Genomic DNA, 22920 nt, shown 5'->3' on the forward strand with positions numbered 1-22920 from the left:
ATTTTGTCATCCACCATGGCTTGGTAAGAGTCTAGATATTTTCAGTTGTATCTATTTAAACGAGATAAGAAAGAAAGTTCCAAAGAGCAGAATGACCGTCCAACTCCAAGAATACTAGGGAGCGGGCATTGCTCTTAGCGTGTGATAACAACGAAAGAAAACTCCACATACAAATTACGACTAAGATATCCATAAATGTTTGGACCTCTATTTTGTCAAACTTGAATATTCTAACGGATCAACAAATGATGGTACAAAAAATGAAAATCAATGATGTCTGCAGAAAAGTTCCAGACAGGCACTTAGATCATAAAGAATCAAGATTTACAAATTGTTCCCTGAAATGCTCAACTATTTACGCATAGAACAACTTTAGTAAATCTAGATGATACGTATGTGTGAAAAAACCAGATAAATAACGCATTTTAAAAAGGATATCCCGGTGCAAAAAGCTTTTACTATGCCGAGGTATGGGGAAAGACTGCACCACATTGGTTCTATAATATGCAGCCTTACCTTACATATATGCAAGAGGTTATTTCTATGGGTTGAACTCGCGACCACCTAGGCACATGACAGCCCCATTGTAGCAAGGCTCCCCTTCCAAGGTTCAAAAAATATTTTTAAAAGATAAAGAGCCGAATCAGGAAATTACCCATTGTCACCATTATTCTCCTGTACTAGAGCATCAGCAGGTCTGACACATCCATTATCCGGTTGCTGTCCTTCACTCTCAGCAGTAGCTAGTGACAGCAAACACTTGCCCAAGGTTGCGAGCCCATTCTGCGTTTGATACATATCCGGTGGAAGATCAGCAGCATTAATAAGAGATGTCATGCTTATTCCAGCTGCTGCCTCAATTAGCATTTCATCTTCGCGATTAGGATGACAGTTAAGGTCCAACTGTCCCTCGCCAGCTCCAACTTTCTCCATGTTATCCCCATTTGTATTTCTTTCGTTTTCGGAATGACTTGTTTGCATCATCAATTCAGCTCCACTTGCCCCATCTGTTTCTGATCCATCTTTAGGTGGAACCTGATCCTTTGCCTGTGCAACTTTTGCCTCTCTTTCCGATTGTTTTTTCTTCTTACGCAGCATGAGGGTTTTAAAACGTCGTTCGGCACTCAAGCAGGCGTTGCACTTACACGTAGGCTGGTGCTTGCCCTTTCCACTTGGAGGCTGAATGCAAACAATACAAGTGCAACCAGGACGGTGCCGAGGATGTTTTGTTGTGGCTCCAACTAAAGGCTCTCCCAGGTCGCCAATGTTGTCTCCCAAAACAGCAACTGTTGCTAAGGCATTTAATCCAGAAGGTTCACAATCTTCATTTTTCCCGGCAATTTTTTGCCTCTTGTAACCTGGAAATGAAAAAACAATATAACAGTGAAGGGCATAATCTTTATAAAAGGAAACAATCAACTTTCTAGACGCGAGGATATGAGAAGAAATTATATTTGTTTTGCAACTTTTGGTTGGTAAAAACAAAAATGAGCAAATAGTTTCACTTCTTTTCTATTCAAAAAAGTCGTAGAATACAAAACTTAGCAAGTCCACTCATCAACATGTATAGCGTATACCCCATCCTGATCCACAACTCATTTGCTTTCTTCAAAAAACGTTACCTACATAAATGGTTTGATGCACCTACTACTTTTTGGTTCGTTTAAAGAGACAATCATCATAAATTATCTTTATAAAGTAGGTGGAAACACAGAACATTATACATTTTTGACAAGCCAAAGGACATAACACGGCCTAATTCAAAGACTTCGGCACGGTGTGATATCTTTCTTATAGATGAATCTGCATTGGAACAACTTCTATTTGGCAGCTACTCGGATTGCCAAGGAAGGACGGGTCATTAGATGGAAAAGAATAGGGGTGTTCATCGTAAGAAGTTACAAAACTATGGATTTCAACTGAAGTCCAACTTCAACTTTGGTTGTGATTAATTCAATGTCAGTGCTAACGCTACCGAATGAACATAATTAAGGACGATCTACATCTCCACATGGTAACTGAGAAATGGACCTTTTTGAAAGTGACTAATTTTTCATGACGAATCTTGTACGTACAGTTACTTCCATTTGATCAAATTAGAAGAAGCACCAACTTTTATCAACTTCACCTTTCCTGAATAATCTGCATCTAACAAGCTAGTAAAATTTTGAAGCTACATCACAAGTGATGTATGCTAGAGTGTACAATGTGGTTTACTAGTGAAAAAATTCACATAAGATGTAGAACCCTTATTGTGGGGATTAAGAGATCTTGACTTCTTGGGTGCTTTTAAGCACTAAAAGATTCTATATTTTACTAGCAAGTAAGACATATGTGGGATAGGACAGCTAATTGCATTAGTGAAGTAGCTAGAGCGGTGTTGGGAGTCTCGAGGGGTAATTTTGGTGGACATTAAGGGGAGGTGGAATGGAGAGGTCCAAAGGAAAGTTGGAAGCCAAGAAGGTTGCCTATATGAAGTTAGTGAAGAGAAAAAATGAGGAGGAAAAGAGGACGAATGTGGAGAGGTATAAGACGAAGAAGAAGGAAGCAAAGTTGGAGGTTACAGCGGCAAAAACAGCAGCTTTTGAACACTTATATGAAGAGCTAAGGACAAAGGCGAGGATAAGAAGCTATATAGGCTCGCCAAGGCGAGATAGAGGAGGGGCCAAGACCTGGACCAAGTGAAATGCAGCTAAGACGAGGAAGGCAAAGTATTGGTGAAAGAGGCATACATTAAACGAAGATGGCAGGCATACTTCAATAAATTCTTAAATGAAGAGGGTGTCACGAATATTCTGCTAGGGAACTTAGAGCACTCCGAGAATAGTTGATATTTTGGATATTGTAGGTGTATAAAGTTTGAGGAGGTTAAAGAGGCTTATTCGCAAGATGAGAAGGTGAAAAGCGACCGGGTCTGACAAGATCCTGGTGAAATTTTGGAAGAGTGCATGAAATGTAGGTATAGAGTGGCTTTCTGGGTTATTTAACGTCGTTTTTAGGACGACAAAAACGACTAAAATGCCCGAGGAATGGAGGTGGAGTACAATGATTCTGTTGTACAAGAACAAGGGTGATATCCAAAATTGCAACAGCTATAGGGATATCAAGCCACTAAGCCATACTAATGAAAGTGTGGGAGAGGGTGGTGGAAATGAGGATGAGCCGATGAGGATGGGTGTGTCTATTTTCGAGAACCACTTCGGATTCATACCGGGATAGTCAATTACAAAAGACATCTATCTTGTAAGGAGATTGGTGGAGTAGTATAGGGATAGGAAGAGAAAAAGCATACAATAAAGTACCCAGGGAGGTCTAGTGGAGATGTTTGAAGCGAAAGGTATACTTGTGGCATACATTAGGACGACTAAAGACATGTACAATGAAGCCTAGATCGGAGTGAGGACAATGGGAGAAGACTCGGAACACTTTAAGTCGTGATGGGGTTACATTAGGGATCAACTCTTAGCCTGTTCGTATTTGCCTTGGTGATAGATGAATTGACGCGACATATCTAATGGGAGGTGCCATGGTGTGTGATATTTGCAAATAACATAATATTGGTTAACAAGAAACGCGACGAAGTTAACGCTAGGCTAGAGGTTTGGAGACAGACCCTGCAGTTTAAAGGTTTCATGTTGAGCAGGACCAAAACAAAGTACTTGGAATGCAAGTTTTGTGACATAAGTCACATAACACATGAGGTGGGTGTGGACGTGAGGATTGATACACAAGTCATCCCAAAGAGAAAAAGTTTGAAGTATCTTGGGTCAAAAATCCAAGGTAATGGGATAATTAACAATGATGTTACACATCGTACAAGAGCGAGGTGGATGAAATGGAGGCCCGCATCCGGTGTGCTGTGTGATAAGAACGTGCATTCAAGATTTAAAAAAAAATTCTATAGAGTGGTTGTTAGACCAACTATGTTGTATGAGGCAGAATGTTGCCAATCAAGAAATCACACGTTTAGAAAATGAAAGTAGCGAAAATAAGGATGCCGAAATGGATGTGTGAGCATACCAGGAGAGATATGATTAGGAACTAAGATATACAGGCCAAAGTGGGAGTGGCCTCCGTGGTGGATAAGATGAGGGAAGCGAGGCTGAGATGGTTCGGGCATGTGAAAAGGAGATGCACAAATGCCCAGTAAGGTGATGTGAGAGGTTGGCAATAGTAGGTCTTAGGAGAGGTGGAGGTAGGCCGTATTAGGGTAAGGTTATTAGACATAACATAGCACATCTTCATCTTACCGAGGATATGATCCTAGATAGGAGGGTATGGAGATCGAGGATTAAGTTAGAAGGTTAGTAGGTAGTCGAGGACCAATGTCTCACTTTCATGTGTGAGAGGCTTGGTGACAGTTTGAAGCACCTTATATGCTCGTCCTTCTATGTACCAATAGCATTAGTATTATTCTCATATTATCCTATTTTGTAAATTTTTTATATTATCTGTTGTTCCTTTGCGTCGGCTATCTTGTTATTATGATGTTGTTACTGTTTCTTTTCTCCAGTATTTCTAACATGGTCTCTTCACTATTGTTTTTTTCAAACTTGCTTTGTTTTTTCTTTGAGCAGAGGGACTATCGGGACCAGCCTTTCTACCTCACACAAGGTAAGGGTAAGATCTGCGTACACATTACCCTCCCCAGACCCTCTTGTAGGAGATTACAATGTGTATGTTGTTGTTGTACTAGCAAGTAAGACGTGTTTAATCATTCATCATCATTCTTAACCATATATACTTCTTGACTACATCATAATTATGTAGTGAAATGTCTTTTTTCACACATTTTCCCCATTAAAGTATGTCTAACCACTCTTCCTGAAAGAGGGAAAAATTAAAAATACAAATAAAAGGTGGTAGGGGAGATAGTCTATTAAACAAGGAGAAAAGATGTGATACCCTTGCTGACTCTAAAGAAAGCTTCCAGTTCCTTTGCTTTAATCTCCTCAGGAGCCGAACAGGAACATCTGTAAACAAAAATGTTGGCAGAAAATGGGTAAGATAACTGTAGCCTTTCTTCATAACTTATTTAGTCAATAAGTACACACAGGTAGAGGTTTATATCAGTTTGCAGAGCCCCCCGCCAACACATAAAAAAAGGGTGAAAAATCTCAGAGCGATGCACCAGAACATGGCATCTTGGACAACTAAACGTGCTTAAAAGAAATTAAAGGCCTAACACCAACTTGCTCCAGTTAGCTAAGCTTGCCAATGATATGAGAAGCCAAAAAGGAAAAAAGAAAACTCCACACAAAATGTTTAATCCACTTTTTCTTAAATTGATATGGGTGAGGCCGTGGGGGGTTTAATGCTGAGTTTTGGTTTACCTATTAAGAAACTTCACCAAATGGGCAAGAAGCAAAACATTTCTTTATTTCAGCAATGTGATATTTATAAATGAGAATCAAATAACAAGCTTAAATAGTAACAATCAAAAATGGAAGATTACAAACCTATTTGAGTCCCAGATGTTGTCTGAACAAGTCCACTTAGGAGGAAGGAGAACATACATGGGCAATCTACGCCACTTGGAGCAGCTGTCACATTGAGCCCATTGTTCCTGGTCCCTGTACAAAGGGTACTACAACCACTTAACAATCTTGCAGTTTCTAGCAGTGAAATAAGCAGCAGCAGTGAAATAAGCAGCAGCAAATTCACTAATTTTCTATAACGGCAGCTTTGATATGAAGCAAAAGCAAAGGCAAATATTATAGAAAAAGCACATAGTTTCTGTTTTTGATCTTTTCGGATTCTACATCCTCCGATGTACGTGGAAAAAAATAGACAAACAATGAGGCTAAATGTAATGGTATAGTGAGAAAACTTTCTGAACACTGAAAAAGCTTTTCTTAATAGTCAAGAGTCTGTGCCTTACCCAGAAGGCCGGGAAGTAAATATTGTCTGCTTCCCAAAGACTGGTGGTTCCTATAGTTAAAAGAAAGCATTATAGTTTTCAATTACTAATCTCTATCATGATGGAAAGGAAATGAAGAAAAATAAAATGGGAAGAAACAAAATTTGTGTGATACAATGTACACTGAGTTGGCTTACATCATACGCCTCAAATTCACAGTCCTCAATCACAAGAATGGTCGGTTGGGTAGTTGGAGGTGGACGGAGCAATTCTTGTGATTCTTCCCATGACATTCTAAGCTCCATGGCATCATCAGCATGCATGAGAAGCCTCTTATTTTTATACCCGATGTTTGTAGTCTTTTTCTGTAACACCCCATAAATCCGGATTAGTTGTGGATGTGTTAGATGACTATTAATGTGATCTTTTAGACATGTGAAGCCCTATCAAGATGAGTATGGGTAATGTAATACTCCGTAAATATGAATCAGCTGTGTACGGACAAGGACTATTTATGTAATACCCCGTAATTTGAATCGGTTGTGGATGCATTAAACGAGTATTAGCGTGATGGTAATTGAGTGGTTATGTTAATAAGTGTATAAGTTATGTTAGAGGTGAATTGGGGTCTAAGGAGAGGCCTAAGTCTAAGCCAAGTTGGAAAATTTCAAAATGGACTAAAGCTGTGAATGAATACGCACATGACCTCACTTTGAACGATCATATCTCCGGTTCTATAACGAGTTGTGTGATGCATAACCTATCAAATTAAAGCCCTTTGAGTCTAGTTTCCAACGCAACAAACCGTTTGTCATTTGGAGGTGTATACAGAAAGTTATGACCATTTTACTGGGCAGGTGTCACTAGCGCGAAGTCGCGCGCGAAGTCGCGCGTTTTCGCTGAGTATTCTGCCTCGCGCGCGAACAAGCGCATCTGGAAGGTTTTAAATACTTTAAAGGCCGGAAATAATAGAAATGGAGTCACTTCTCAAGCTTAGGGTTTCCTCTACACCCCAACTCGACCAAGGCATCCAATTGCACACCTAAGGTGAGTTTTTAAGTGTGTTTTCATGGTGATTTCACTTCTCAATCACTAGTTACAACATGATTTTGATTGGGTTTCATAGGATTTCTTCAAAATCTCAAGAACACCCTAAAAGTTGTCTTTCAAGATTTGGTCTACAAGAGGTAATCCTACACCCTTAGACTTACATATATGGTGTTATTATGGAATCATGAGTATAAATCAAGTATTACAACTTATGGTATGGTGATTGGAAGCCATAAATTTCCAATTTAAATACATGATCATGGTAGGGATTTAAGGGTGATTATTTGATAGGATTTGTTGGTTGGGTGTGAATGGATGGTCATATACGTGATGTTGAAAGTTATAAATTGGTTAATCATGATGGTAGGATAAATTGTTGATGAATGGTGGTAATTAGATGAACTAATTATATGGTGATGAGATGTAGAGGTTTATGCCTACAAGGTGTTTGATAATATGCCTAAATGGCTTAAGTTATGGAATTTGTTACTAATATTGGTTCCATTGGATATTGCTATTGTAGATTGAAGGTTCTTAGTGTTGTGGATCATTGTAGTATCACTAAGGGGCGACATTGAGGTATGTGAGGCTAACTCTCTATGTTTGGGAATGTTAATGATCCTCCCTACACTACGTTTCTTTTACGACGTATCAATTGCCTCAGAAATATAGTTAACCCTAGTTCCTTGAATAGTTGTAGAGCTTCTATTCTCTAGCTTCATAACTCGGTCATGACTTTCATTCCGAACGTTGTGAGCTCAGTTCGTATTCAATATAGACTTGGGTTTGATGTCCCTAAGTCTCAGTATGGCTTACTCAACATGTCATAAACAGTTGAAGTTTCGGTGTTCATAATCAGTTCAAGAATACATATCTCATTCTAGTCCTATTCAGTATTCCAGTATTATGTAGCTCAGTATGATTCAGTATTCCAGTATTATGTACTCAGTATGACCCAGTATTCCAGTATCATGTACCTCAGCGTGATTCAGTATTTCACTATTATGTATTGTAGTATGATTCTCAGTTCCTGATTTTAAAATCCCTGAATGTTGAACACCTGTATTTGGGCCTGAGGCCGCAGTCAATGCTTTATGCATCTTTGGGCCTGAGGCCGCAGTTTATGATTTATGCATCTTTGGGCCTGAGGCCGCAGTTTATGCTTTATGCATTTTGGACCTGAGGTCGCAGTTATGTATACGTATACTTGGGCCCGAGGCCGCAGTTTGTGCACATATATATATATATTGGGCCTGATATTGGGCCTGAGGCCGCAGTTTATTATTCAGATAAACAGGTTGTTCATCATTCAGGAGAGGGAGTAATCATATCCTTACTTCCTTTGTTCAGTTCAATTATTAGTTACAATTTTAGTTGCCAGTTATCAGTTTAGTTATCAGTTATCAGTTCAGTTATCAGTTATCAGTTACCAGTTCAACTATCAGATATCAGTTCAGTTATCGGTTATCATTTCAGTTTCAGTTTCAATAGTTATCATTTCAGTTATCAATTATCAAATCTCAGTTATCAGCTTAATTTCAGTTTCAGCATTTATAATTCTTTCTTTCAGTTGCTTTACATACCAGTACAATTCAAATGTACTGACGTCCCTTTTGCCCGGGGCCTGCATTTCACAATGCAGGTAATGATTTACAGGTTGATGATTCCGAGCGCTAGGATTCTCGTCCCAGCTATTTGGTGATCCCAGTTCTTTCGGGGCATTTTCATTACCTTACAGTCTTCAGTATTTTTTTGTTACAGTCAGTGTTTTCAGTACTTTTTAGAGGCTTCATAGACTAGAGTAACAGTTAGACAAAGTCACGGGCTTTTCATATTAAGCTATGTTGGCTACAAATATGTTTTAGAATTGTATTAGTATTTCCGCACTTTGATTTATATCATCAAGACTTTCAATATATCAGCATGTGTTAGTTTATCTTCCGCATTCAGTATGTTATGATACCATATGTTGATTCAGCCAGCCAGTTGGTTCGCTCGGTCACATGTAGTCAGGCACCGAGTGTCGTGTTACGTCCAGGCCCAGGTTCGGGGCGTGACAAAGCTTGGTATCAGAGCACTAGGTTCAAGTGTCCTAGGGAGTCTATGAAGCCGTGTCTAGTGGAGTTTCCTTTATATGTGTGTGCCGGCCACTCATATAAACGGTTAACTACCAAGACATTCAGGATTGTCTCATCTTTTTCTACTCTAGATCGTGCCGTGAAGCTTAGAGCAATAGTTAACCTTCTTTTCCTATCGAATTCCAAACGTATTATACCCAAGCGACGCGCAAGAAAGGTATAAGGTTCTAGAAAGGATGATTTGCCTATTGTGGTATTACTATGGAATACATGTAGGTAACAAATGAGATTTGAGGAGATGTTGAAAGTGGGATGCAATGGATAGAAGTACAGATTATAGCATAACCTTATCAGAAAGTACCAAAGTAGTTATCATGTCTCATGGCTATTAGTTTACCTCAGTTACCAGTTATACAGTCTTTCAGTTAGCAAATTTATGGTTATTCAGTATGCTAGTATTCAGTTATATGTTTACCAAATATCCAATTTTCAGTGTATCAAAATTTCTGGAGACTTGTGAGTATACGGTGATGCATATGGATGCTCAAAGAAAATATAAGTAATAGTGATTATAGCGAAACCTTTGCATACTTTAGGTCTGGATTAAGACCAAGACTCACCGGATGGTGCAAGAAGTGATTTATCAAATGATGGTATACTTTGAAGGATAAGTTTGTGCATGGTAGTGTATTCGTATGCGTTTTACCTTAGAGAACAATTTCTTTTAATTCTTGGAAATGGAGCCACAAGTTGGATGATGATAGTTTGGATGTTAGACCCCAACATTGGTCACTATAGTTTTGGACAGAAAAGAGTCTAAGGGTAAAATACCTAGGAGTCAGAAACGTTTGTTATTACCAAAGATGTGATTTCGTACAACTCATGCAAATGACTATAAGATATGATGTATGCAATGAGAACTAAGAGCAGCCAATAGTGAATTTCAGGGAATGATTTTAAGTTGTTTAAATTTATTCAAATCATAATTAGAAAGTACCACGTTAGTGAATTGCTATAAGAAGCAGCTATTATTGTGAGATAAAGGATATGACAATTCCCCTTAAGTTATGTGACTAAGTGATTACCCGGGATGTTTATAGTATGATATGATTTTATATTATATAGAAAGTTTGGGGTTACATATTCTAATTTTGTTTAAGACAGATGATTTCCCTAAGTGTGATCCATGTACATAGTTCGAAAAGAATGATAGTATGCGGCAAAAGAATATGGTCAGATGATGAGGGAATTTAGGAGTAACCTTATGCTTCACTTTAGTTATCCAAAGCAGGAGAAGAAAATATGATGCTAGCAGGTGGTTAGTAAAAGAATAGTAAGTAAGTTTTGAGTTGATACAGTGAATTAGCACTTTCAGCAGAGCTAGTAGGGGTACAATTTGATTCACTTAGCCAGGTTTACTCTAGTGAGTGGATGACAGTTTGAAATACCGAACGTGTGTTAGAACCCAAAGAGTTTAAGTTAAACTCGAAATACATCAGCAGTGAGAAAAAAAATATTAGCTAGCAGTGAGAGCACAAACTATAGAAGAATAGCCTTTAGGAATTATCGTAATTTGTTTCTCCAGGATTGACAGTGTGAGCAGAGTTAAATTATTAAGATTGTATATGATAGCTGTGAATACATTAGCTTTCCGTTAAGTGAATAATTTAGTTTTTCCTAGTAAGAAAGATTTTTCAGAAGTAAGTTGGAAGATGAGTCGTCATTGACGTAGAGTGCAAAGAATTGCAGAAAATAAGGAAAGTTATTTGGATCCCAGCAAAAAGAGAAGGATCCACAAGTATAAGACATGTGGTCTAAGGGGTGATGTGAAAATTTTCAGTAAGTCCAGTTGAAGATCTGAAACTCGAATAGTTAGCATGGGATATGAAAAAGAAAATCAGTTCGGTAATGAGGGAAAATTGTATAATTACCACAGGAATTATGTCTAGCATGTGTAAGAAACACAAAGTGAGTAGAATGATCACCGAACTTAGTTATTGATGATAAAGTGATCACAGAAAGGCTATAAAAATAAAAATAAAAATCATGCCCAGTTATGTATCACGAGGGTAGTGCCATCGCATGAGACTCTAATTTTCGGAGTATAGACTTAGCTCACAACAATTCTATAAGTGTTTTCAGGAAGTGCTTAAGAATATAATCAAGTGTGGGAAGTAAAGCTCAAGAATAAGGTAGACAAGAGAACTATGTTGAAAGAAGTTCACTGCTTAGCCAAGGTAGGAGTTCGACTTTCAGACACCAAAGATAGTGGAGTTATTGTCTAGAACATGACCTATTCCTCCTTAGTAGCCGAAGTGAAGTAGAAATGGTTTGATGATCCCTACTTGTTGTAGCTGAAATAGAGGATTCACATGCTTAAGATGATGGCTTTTGAACAAGGGGGAGATGATGGTACTTTGAGGTACCAAGATAAATTGTGTGTTCCAACCACAGATGGACTTAGCGAGGGAGGAAGATGTTATAAGCCCAAAATTTCAGGTATTCTATCCACCTAGGCTTCCCAAAGATGTATCATGATCTTAAGAAGATTTATTGGTGGAACGACATGAAAAAGAAAGTTGCAGACCTTGTGGCCAAGTGTTTAAATTGTCAGCAAGTGAAAGTCGAGCAACAAAAAACCAAGTTCAGAACACACACATCCATTAGTGGAGATGGTAAATATGGACCTTATAATAGGATTATGTCGCTCATTTTGAAAGTATGATTTTTATGGACGAAGGTGTAAATTGCCAATTAGTTGGTTCGAAGTTGGCGAAGCAGAGTTGCGGGGACCAGATTTGGTGTATCTGTCTATGGAGAAAGTCAAGTTGATTCAATAGCATTTGTAGACAGCTCAGAGTTGTCAAAGGTCCTATTTGAATATGCAACATAGAGACCTAGAGTTTCAAGTTGATGATTGGGTGTTTCTAAAAGTTTCGCCTATGAAAGGTGTTATAAGATTTGGAAAGAAAGGAAAGCTCAATCCCAGATACATCAGCCCATATAGGATCCTATGAAGGATCGGGTAAGTAGCGTATGAGTTAGAATTTCTACCATAATTAGCGGTTGTACACCAGTATTTCACGTGTCATGTTATAATATTCAAGTTTCGAAGTATTCAAATCTCATGTCACGACATTTATGTTTTCAGTATTCAGATCTCACGTTAGAACATTCAAGTCAGTTCAGTACTCAGATACTCATGTCAATCCAGTACTCAGATATTCATGACAGCTTAATACTCAGGTATTGATGTGAGTTTAGTGAGTAGATATTCACGTCAGTTCAGCACTCGATTATTCGTGTCAGTTCAGTATTCATGTATATGTTTCATGTTATGCATATTATTATGCCCTATGGAGCTAGTGTTATGCTCGATTAGCTGGTAGGTATTTTGGAGAAATGTCGAAGTTATCTAACCTTCTCATTCAGGTCTTATATTAAAATCTCCATGTCTTTCAGTGTTTAGTAAGTTTAGTAGCCATTCATTCTAGTACCTATTCAATTCAGTACCTCATCAGTTCAGTGATCGTGTATTCATTCAGTTTAGTATGCACGTGTTAAGGAAAGTTCATGTTCCCACTAGACCCATTTATGGTCCAGAGTTATCCTAAGATACAACCAGAATAATCATTCGAGGACGAATGATCCCAAGGGGGAGATAATATAACACCCCATAAATTCGGATTAGTTGTGGATGTGTTAGATGACTATTAATGTGATCTTTTAGACATGTGAAGCCCTATCAAGATGAGTATGGGTAATGTAATACTCCGTAAATATGAATCAGCTGTGTACGGACAAGGACTATTTATGTAATACCCCGTAATTTGAATCGGTTGTGGATGCATTAAACGAGTATTAGCGTGATGGTAATTGAGTGGTTATGTTAATAAGTGTATAAGTTATGTTAGAGGTGAATTGGGGTCTAAGGAGAGGCCTAAGTCTAAGCCAAGTTGGAAAATTTCAAAATGGACTAAAGCTGTGAATGAATACGCACATGACCTCACTTTGAACGATCATATCTCCGGTTCTATAACGAGTTGTGTGATGCATAACCTATCAAATTAAAGCCCTTTGAGTCTAGTTTCCAACGCAACAAACCGTTTGTCATTTGGAGGTGTATACAGAAAGTTATGACCATTTTACTGGGCAGGTGTCACTAGCGCGAAGTCGCGCGCGAAGTCGCGCGTTTTCGCTGAGTATTCTGCCTCGCGCGCGAACAAGCGCATCTGGAAGGTTTTAAATACTTTAAAGGCCGGAAATAATAGAAATGGAGTCACTTCTCAAGCTTAGGGTTTCCTCTACACCCCAACTCGACCAAGGCATCCAATTGCACACCTAAGGTGAGTTTTTAAGTGTGTTTTCATGGTGATTTCACTTCTCAATCACTAGTTACAACATGATTTTGATTGGGTTTCATAGGATTTCTTCAAAATCTCAAGAACACCCTAAAAGTTGTCTTTCAAGATTTGGTCTACAAGAGGTAATCCTACACCCTTAGACTTACATATATGGTGTTATTATGGAATCATGAGTATAAATCAAGTATTACAACTTATGGTATGGTGATTGGAAGCCATAAATTTCCAATTTAAATACATGATCATGGTAGGGATTTAAGGGTGATTATTTGATAGGATTTGTTGGTTGGGTGTGAATGGATGGTCATATACGTGATGTTGAAAGTTATAAATTGGTTAATCATGATGGTAGGATAAATTGTTGATGAATGGTGGTAATTAGATGAACTAATTATATGGTGATGAGATGTAGAGGTTTATGCCTACAAGGTGTTTGATAATATGCCTAAATGGCTTAAGTTATGGAATTTGTTACTAATATTGGTTCCATTGGATATTGCTATTGTAGATTGAAGGTTCTTAGTGTTGTGGATCATTGTAGTATCACTAAGGGGCGACATTGAGGTATGTGAGGCTAACTCTCTATGTTTGGGAATGTTAATGATCCTCCCTACACTACGTTTCTTTTACGACGTATCAATTGCCTCAGAAATATAGTTAACCCTAGTTCCTTGAATAGTTGTAGAGCTTCTATTCTCTAGCTTCATAACTCGGTCATGACTTTCATTCCGAACGCTGTGAGCTCAGTTCGTATTCAATATAGACTTGGGTTTGATGTCCCTAAGTCTCAGTATGGCTTACTCAACATGTCATAAACAGTTGAAGTTTCGGTGTTCATAATCAGTTCAAGAATACATATCTCATTCTAGTCCTATTCAGTATTCCAGTATTATGTAGCTCAGTATGATTTAGTATTCTAGTATTATGTACTCAGTATGACCCAGTATTCCAGTATCATGTAACTCAGCGTGATTCAGTATTTCACTATTATGTATTGCAGTATGATTCTCAGTTCCTGATTTTAAAATCCCTGAATGTTGAACACCTGTATTTGGGCCTGAGGCCGCAGTCAATGCTTTATGCATCTTTGGGCCTGAGGCCGCAGTTTATGATTTATGCATCTTTGGGCCTGAGGCCGCAGTTTATGCTTTATGCATTTTGGACCTGAGGTCGCAGTTATGTATACGTATACTTGGGCCCGAGGCCGCAGTTTGTGCATATATGCACATATATATATTGGGCCTGAGGACGCAGTTTATTATTCAGATAAACAGGTTGTTCATCATTCAGGAGAGGGAGTATTCATATCCTTACTTCCTTTGTTCAGTTCAATTATTAGTTACCATTTTAGTTGCCAGTTATCAGTTTAGTTATCAGTTATCAGTTCAGCTATCAGTTATCAGTTACCAGTTTAGCTATCAGATATCAGTTCAGTTATCAGTTATCATTTCAGTTTCAGTTTCAATAGTTATCATTTCAGTTATCAATTATCAAATCTCAGTTATCAGCTTAATTTCAGTTTCAGCATTTATAATTCTTTCTTTCAGTTGCTTTACATACCAGTACAATTCAAATGTACTGACGTCCCTTTTGCCCGGGGCCTGCATTTCACAATGCAGGTAATGATTTACAGGTTGATGATTCCGAGCGCTAAGATTCTCGTACCAGCTATTTGGTGATCCTAGTTCTTTCGGGGCATTTTCATTACCTTATAGTCTTCAGTATTTTTTTGTTACAGTCAGTGCTTTCCGTACTTTTTAGAGGCTTCATAGACTAGAGTAACAGTTAGACAAAGTCACGGGCTTTTCATATTAAGCTATGTTGGCAACAAATATGTTTTAGAATTGTATTAGTATTTCCGCACTTTGATTTATATCATCCAGACTTTCAGTATATCAGCATGTGTTAATTTATCTTCCGCATTCAGTATGTTATGATACCACATGTTGATTCAGCCAGCCAGTTGGTTCGCTCGGTCACATGTGGTCAGGCACCGAGTGTCGTGTTACGTCCAGGCCCAGGTTCGGGGCGTGACATTTTCTTCTCTGAAACCGGCACTTGCCGGTGCACAGAATCAGCACTGGTCCTGCCTCCATTCTTTCCATGTTTTGCCAAAACAGAGAGAGTTTGCATAAAGGAAAAAGTAGAACCAATCCAGCAAGCATGTCGTGCTACTAGCTTTCTCAAAATACCTAAAAGGCTAAACTAGCTACTCACATTAAGGTTTTCAGTTAAGCCAGTAAATGAAGTATCTGCGGAGCCACTACCATCGGGGAGGTATGAGGACTGAGGATCCTGTGATTGCATATTGTCAAGAGGAGATATATTCATTAAGATAATAACTGAAGGAAACTGAGTAAGGCAAGCAAATTATCTTTAAGTAACCTGTGTCTCAACACTGTTTGTTGCCTTCCGAAAGCCCATAACAAGCTTTCCTCCAGGATCAATTCGACTGAATGCCACTGAAATAAAATACCACAATTAGTTGTTATAATTAGAAATCACTAACAAATTCCAAGTACACGGTCAACTGGTGAGTCTGATGAAGAATCAACGATCATGTAAAGAAAAGCATAGTGCAATTTGTGCAAATATGACGCATCTGACAGATGTACCAAATCGACAGATCTCATATTATTATCTCCATTTTTTATCTGTTGAAAAATCAACTTCATCTATTTTTAACATAAGTGGAACCAAAGCATGATAAGATGTAGTGAACACTAGCAGGATATATTATCACCAGATTATCCCTGATTTTGGAAGGGGAAAAAAAGGAATAAAAGAAGAATAATATTCAAGAAGAAGCATTTAAGGAGGTTATATCAAGTGCAGCATCATTGATGTACAACAAAAGAAGGTAACCTTGCAGCAGAATCGAAACTAAGGGATAAAAAGGACATAAAAGAAACTCTGACACTTACAACATCAAATGAAGAAACTTACCAGTATCACCAGCTTGCAATTGCATGTTTTGTATGCAAGGGGTGACACCCTCCAGAACATACATCCGACTGTTGTTATTTGGCCAAAATCTGAACTGAAATGTCCACTCTTTACCTTTTATATCCTGAATCTTTATTGGCAGACCGTCTGATTGGTTGATAGGAGGAAAGTATGCCTGCAAAGGATTTAGAATTCATAAAGCGCAAAAAGGTGTGTCCAAATCTAACCATTAGCAACCATAAAGGTAAGAGACAAGATATATTATCCCTCCTTTACCTCAAAACAGTTTTCCTACTTTGCTTCCCAGGGGTCAAAGGAAATGATCTTCAACTAAAAGATTTTTAAGTAGATATTCTCAACATTCTGTAAGAAATATTGCAACTTCTAGAATTGTTCATACAGTTCATTACTTATTTTTTATGCCCACCAGACAAAGTAATCTAAACCAGATTTAACTCCAAAATTGGTCAAATCGACCTTAAATAGCCTAAATAAGTCTATCAAATTGGGACAAGGGGAATAGTAGGAACTTCACGAATCATGAAGTCTTAAGAGTTAGGTCTTACTTCAGCGCATGCTTTGGGGAGAACCAGACGACCAATTCGACCAGCATCACTAGCACTTAGGACCTTCTCGAACAGTGGAACTATGGTGGACTTCAAGCTTAAATAGCAGTCAAAGCAAACATAATTGATACCAAGCTAGAGAAGTGATATAAAAAATTCCTTAAGTTATGCTTGCTAATCTTATTATGATTAACAGGCTGATAAACAACTCAAAAGTACGCAATAGTAACAATGAGAAGTGAGTACAAGGATACTCTCCGGATAATTGACGCAACTCTTGGTCTGTAATCCTAGGCCAGTACCTAGGCAGTAATTGATTGCGGCCTCCTCGCCCTTCTGCAGGAGGCCTTGCAATCCGTGTCTGTGAAGGCAGTTCTTTGTTCGAATCAGAACCAAAACTGGGACTAGGTTTGAGGGGCTTGAGCAATATGTGGCGCGTCCTTAGCCCCTGTTGAAAGGGAGTTTTTTCATGTTCCCTTCCTTCGACCCCTCCATCAGGAAAAGATAATCCCGAACTTGAACAACCCACAGGAGTACTCAAAGAGAAATCTAGCGATGGCTGATTGGTCGTGTCATACATTTCTTTTACCCCTTGGTTTGGTTTGCTATTGTCTTGTTCACGAAATAGAGAAGCTATAGACTGCTGGTTGAGATTTGAAAAGCATGTGCTAACATCACCAACAGGTAGCAGCTTCTCTTGCTTAGTTTTCCCAAGAGACACATTATTCTCATCCTTTTGACTTTGAAAGGGTTGACCAGGCTCACTAATCTCCGTTATATTGTTCACTGTTGGAAGCCTTCCTTCCTCGAAGTTGGTTTCATCTACTCCCTTTTCCACATGAAGTGGCTGTATAAAATTAGTTCCGAAGGTGTTATTACGAAAATCATCAGCAGGTACCTGCCAAAATACTTATAGAATGGTAACACTCAAAATATGTCTGGAACTTACTAACTAAATTTGTTAAGGACTACAACAATTAGCATAGGCAAGGTGCTGATATATAAAAGAGACCCGAAAACAACTCTTATTAGAAAGGTAAAACAAACTAAGAATGGTGAGACAATACTGACATGATACATTAAATTCTAGGAAATGACAATCAAATCAATCAATTGAACAATCAAAATTGCCTCAATCTCAAACTAGTTGGTCCGGCTATGTGAATTTTCTATATCCATTTCGCCCTATTGGGGCCCGTTTCGTTCCAATACATATACTTCAAGACTGAAAGCAAATATGAGTAAATGAATAGTAAATGTTAAAAAGGAAAAAAATTACAAAATATATGCCATCCCAATTTCTTGACCAGCATCTAGTTATTAGCAACTTACTCTACCATTTTCCTAGAAGATTACTTTTTTACTACAAGAAGTCAAAATACATGAACTACTACATTTTATTAGCCTTTGTTCTATGGTGATATCTCTTTTAGATGATAAATGGACCTTGGGCCTAACTCAACCCCAAAAACTAGCTTATGAGGTGAGGATTGCCTAAGACCATATAAGGAGACCAAGGACCTCAAATCCCACCGATGTGCGACAACTCAACATTAACGAGTTTCAATTATTACTTTAACCATGTATCCTACTTACTCCAATGTCATAACACATTGTTTCTTTTCTTAATCTCCACACCAGTAAGACATGAGCAACCAAGTAAAATGGAGCACAATACTTGCCAATGGGTGATAACACTACTTGACAAGGATAAAGGAAGGACTTCAAGTTTGATAAGTGTAAACTACAATAATTGGTACATTTTATGTTCACCCATCCTCATATTGTGAGTAACTGTATTTCAAAATGTAATTGCCATTTGCTAAAGGTGTAAATCTCATACACATACTCATTGTATTTTGCAGCATATGAAGAACAGTACTTCCACTGCTTCAGAAAAAGTAAGACATTTATCAACAAGGCCAAAATGCCGACATAATTCCAAAATATTATAAATCAAAATATTCTATTACAATGGAAAATTAGCAAACATCACAATAAAACATATTAGATTAAATGTCAAATGCATCAGACAAGCACCAAACCACTGCCAGATACCATATACATTACATAGACATGATAACCCAAATTTAGTGCTCCCGCACCAAATTTAGCAATCTACAACTATCTTTACCATAAATAGGATATGCAGAATTGAAGGGCTGGATAAGAGCAGCATATCTTCTAATTTTTCTAGCTGTAAAATCATCCACGGGACTTAACAAACAAGTAGATGTTTTAAAAAGTAGAATAAACCATAGAGACTTAAGACAATGTCACTTCATCGAATACTCAATCACAACAGTTCAGCATTATGAACATGAATGATGAAGAATAATTCAGATGCATTTTAATATATTATGTTATGTAACAGGTTTGTGTACTTGCAGATACCGGATAAACAATGGTAAATATTGCTCCCCTCGGTCCAATTATACAAATTATTCTTATTGTTATTATTAGTAGTAGTTTGATGAACTACTAGTTGGGAATAGGATTTAGACTTGTTAGAGAGTTTCTAATATTATTATCATTATTATAATTATATGTGTGTGTGTATATATACATATATATGTATGTATAATATATATTTATATATAAATTTATTTTATTTGGTATGATGATGATGTTAGTTGAGCTTGAATGAAGAAGTGAGGATTCATACAGCTGACCTCAACTTGTTTGGGACTAAGGTGTAGTTGTTGTTGTGTTAGTATTTTTATAAAGTAATAAGGTTTACTGATGTAATGGGGAAATCCCGGTATACAAGCAGCTCGTTGGACCAATTATAAAAAAAAACTGAGGATAATGATAAGAAGACATGCTTTCATTTCTCTACCACATTTATCGCAGAGGCACTTGTCCCACCAATAACAATTACTAAAATCTGTACATATTTGGATCATATCTACTATGTTTCATTTCTGGTAGTGCAACTGTTGTCGCCTCTTCCTCACCCTCTATCCCATGAGACATAAGAAAATGAAGTAGATAAAGGAAAGGAGAAAGAAGAACCTGCATTGGTCTCATGGAATGACCATCAAAACGCCTTGTGCAGCTTATACACCCTACACCTCCAAAATCTAAGTACTCAAACAAATATTTTGAAGCAATGCACCCACAGTGTAGATGCTGCAAGACCATATGCACAGAGAGTCAAGAATCACTCGACGAGACAAACTTGACCCAACTTTTATAACTTACCTTCCCACACTTTTTGCACTCTCTCCAACCAGAATCCCCCATGTGGAAAGTTTCACAGAAGGTTAAGTTCTCAAAAGCAGATCTGCACTCAAATGAGATGACATCAATGAAGGCAGGAGCCAAAATAAAGTTTAATGATTTACTAAGTTAGCATAACAGAAACTAAGACATCCACCAGAAGCACTAATAAAAATCAATTACATTTTAGATTGATCAAAATGCTCCAAGTAATTAACAATTACAGCTTGTTTGGATGGTTGTTACATGTTGTATTGTATCATATTGTTACTTTAAATACAATGAATGTTTTGATTATTACTTAAATTTTATTGTATATCGTTAAATCCGTCGTTACGTAACGACGAAAAGTGTCACTTTTTGGAACAACCGATTTGGTGTTGTCGCGTCGTTGCCTTATTATTTTTTTTTCTCTTTTTTTTTCTCTCATCTAGCCCTTCCTTATTGTTAAATAATCATATTTTATCTTTTACCCTACCTTTTAATATAATTATTCTACCTCATAGCTTACTTTTTTCTATAATATTGCAAGTTTATTTTTCATATTGTTTGTGCATGACATCATGAAACGACGGCAAACAAGACCATCTATCCAAATATCATATACATCAAAACGATACAGTACAATACAATATAATACTATATGATACATTATGAAATGATACATAACAACCATCCAAACAAGCTGTTAAGCGATAGAAGGGTGACAGGAGGAAATGAACCATGAAAATCAGGAGGAATTGGAATTTCTACCTACTTAATATTTACCTACTGATTTTAAGAGTCGTATAGCCAAGTTAACAATAAAGCAGTTGACATTAAGGCTAGCATACTCTTTCGCCAACAAAGACCAACAGAAAGGTGACAGAGAGATTTCAAGAATCACGAGTACTTGAAGCCCGACAAAGCAGCAAAAACTCTAGGCCAGGAAAGCAACATTGTCCTCAGACTCAAGTTCTATGAGTAGGTTATTTTCATGTTGTTTTAAGTCCAAGCTCTTTTCTTTCACATAGTTAACAGTGGAGTAGGGAGACGCGAGCCACACTGCGATTCGAATTGTAGCCACCTGGCCAGTTTGCTGTCATCTTGGGTAGATGTGGATCCAAAACTTACGCATGATGGATTCTACCTTTAAGGTCCTTAGCATTAAACTCATTATACTTTTGAAATTATGAGTTTAGAATTTAATATTTGTTGAAATTTAGTGATAATTTTTACATATGCATCCATGTTCCGTGTTAAAAATATTGGGTTTAGTTGAAGTCTAGATGCTACGCCATCCGCCTCTAATCTTGGGGACTAAGTCGTAACCTTAATAATTTAAAGATAACATGGAAAGGTATATGCAATAAGCTATCATGTAATTAGAACACACCTCACTCGTCTTCTTTTAGAAAACATAAATGAATAAAGCAAGAACAAAAAGGCACCACCATATGGTCCTTTGACTTCTGACCCTTTTCTCCTTCCCCCGAAATGAGGAAGCAACAACAAGAAACATACAGTCTTTTTGACTTTGACCCATCTCCTCTTCTTGCCCAAAAGGAGGCTTCTTTTTTTGGGAAGCAACATAATTCACATAACAAAATAAAATAAAATAAAATAAATCTGCTCCTACTTCTGATAAAAGAGTAAAAGGGAGGGAAAACCCCACTCACGAACTATATATAACAACAAATGTTCACATATAACTGAAAATCCTAAATTTAGGAACAATTTCAAAATGCAAATAAAAAGAAAATCATTAGCAATTTTAGGGGGGGGGGGGGGGATAATAAGGCCCAAACTGCCCTTGCATCATGAAAGAAACAGAAATATTTGACTAAAAGAAGAAATTACCCGCAGTTGTAACAAAGGTTTGCAAATCCACCGGATTTCAAGCTCCAACCTTTCCTCCATTCAGACGACGTCGTCTTACGACAAACCTCATTCATGCATATCATTGACCCCATATTTAAGATTTCCAAATCCAAAAATCCCTAAAACCCTTTCAAGAAATCATTGACTTAGATCAAATAAACCCAAAATTAAAAATCCCAAACCCCCCAAAAGAAAAAGAAAAAAAAAACTCACCTTGCCTAATCTACTGGTGCACCCAGAAAATAGAGTAGGCTGCGTGGCATGGGCATGAAATTATGGAAATCTTGAAGTGAATATGCACACAAGAAAATGGTCAAATCAGAGTTCAAGAAAACGGCGGTGGTCGGCAGCGGTGATAGGTGGTAGTTTCGATGACCAAATTACATATACAGCGGTTCCTTTTTCAGATTGCATTATAGTACTATGTATGTATAGAGTGAGAAAGAGATGATTTTTTTTAGAGAGAGAAGCGTGTGTGCATGCAAACCAAAAAAACAAAAACAGAGAGCACAACAAAATGCATGCACGATACTTGAAGATACCGTTGTTTGCTTTACTTTTTTGTCCCTTTTTTCCTTTTTGTTTCGGACAATGAATGCTACTATATATATTGACCCTAAAGTTTCGTGGATTCCCATGTCTCTTTGTATATAATATAAGTTATGACGTCAAAATTCTTACAAAGTATGGACTCAATGGTAAGTCAAATTACACTATACCAACAGTTGACTAAAATTTATTGGGACTAGGGTAAATTATTACTGTGTGTAATTTTGTCGAGTGGTTGAGGGATTTCTTCTATAGTTTTTCCTTTTTATTCTTCATAGTTTTTAGGACTTGGAGAATATATCTATTTGACCACTTCTCTTTCATGCTCACATGGAAGGATTTTTTATTAATAATTGTTGTACACCATAACAATATTTATATTTTGAATAAATACTTTATTCACTTTTGAAGTTACTATAATTTTT

General features: G+C 37.5%; 1 protein-coding gene across 2 annotated transcripts; it reads right to left on the reverse strand.

Annotated features, from left to right (window-relative positions):
• Window positions 1-278: 278 nt before the first annotated feature.
• On the reverse strand, window positions 279-22536 carry LOC107807527 (B3 domain-containing transcription repressor VAL2-like). 2 transcript variants are annotated; one of them, XM_075222914.1, is made up of 14 exons: window positions 22160-22536; window positions 21926-22065; window positions 20069-20150; window positions 19880-19996; window positions 17119-17762; window positions 16865-16961; window positions 16299-16473; window positions 15738-15814; window positions 15570-15647; window positions 6058-6225; window positions 5882-5931; window positions 5460-5573; window positions 4906-4973; window positions 279-1358 (listed from the first exon to the last, which is right to left on the reverse strand). In XM_075222914.1, the coding sequence occupies exons 2-14, from the start codon at window positions 22036-22038 to the stop codon at window positions 652-654; spliced, it is 2490 nt and encodes an 829-aa protein (XP_075079015.1). In that variant the 5' UTR covers window positions 22039-22065; window positions 22160-22536; the 3' UTR covers window positions 279-651. The 2 variants fall into 2 exon arrangements, with proteins under 2 accessions (XP_075079015.1, XP_075079016.1); XM_075222915.1 differs by having other exon boundaries at window positions 21926-22073.
• Between the last annotated feature and the right edge of the window lie 384 nt (window positions 22537-22920).

This window comes from Nicotiana tabacum, chromosome 10 (assembly GCF_000715075.1).
Source record: "Nicotiana tabacum cultivar K326 chromosome 10, ASM71507v2, whole genome shotgun sequence".
Classification (NCBI taxonomy): domain Eukaryota; kingdom Viridiplantae; phylum Streptophyta; class Magnoliopsida; order Solanales; family Solanaceae; genus Nicotiana; species Nicotiana tabacum.

Bases quoted from the DNA above. Each gene is read 5' to 3' on its own strand.
- LOC107807527 (XM_075222914.1), bottom strand. From the start codon at position 22,038: ATGGGGTCAATGATATGCATGAATGAGGTTTGTCGTAAGACGACGTCG. The intron at 5,932-6,057 runs GTAAGCCAACTC...TTTTAACTATAG, and splicing joins GTGAATTTGAGGCGTATGAT to GAACCACCAGTCTTTGGGAA. The intron at 1,359-4,905 runs GTATCACATCTT...TTTCATTTCCAG, and splicing joins TTTCTTTAGAGTCAGCAAGG to GTTACAAGAGGCAAAAAATT.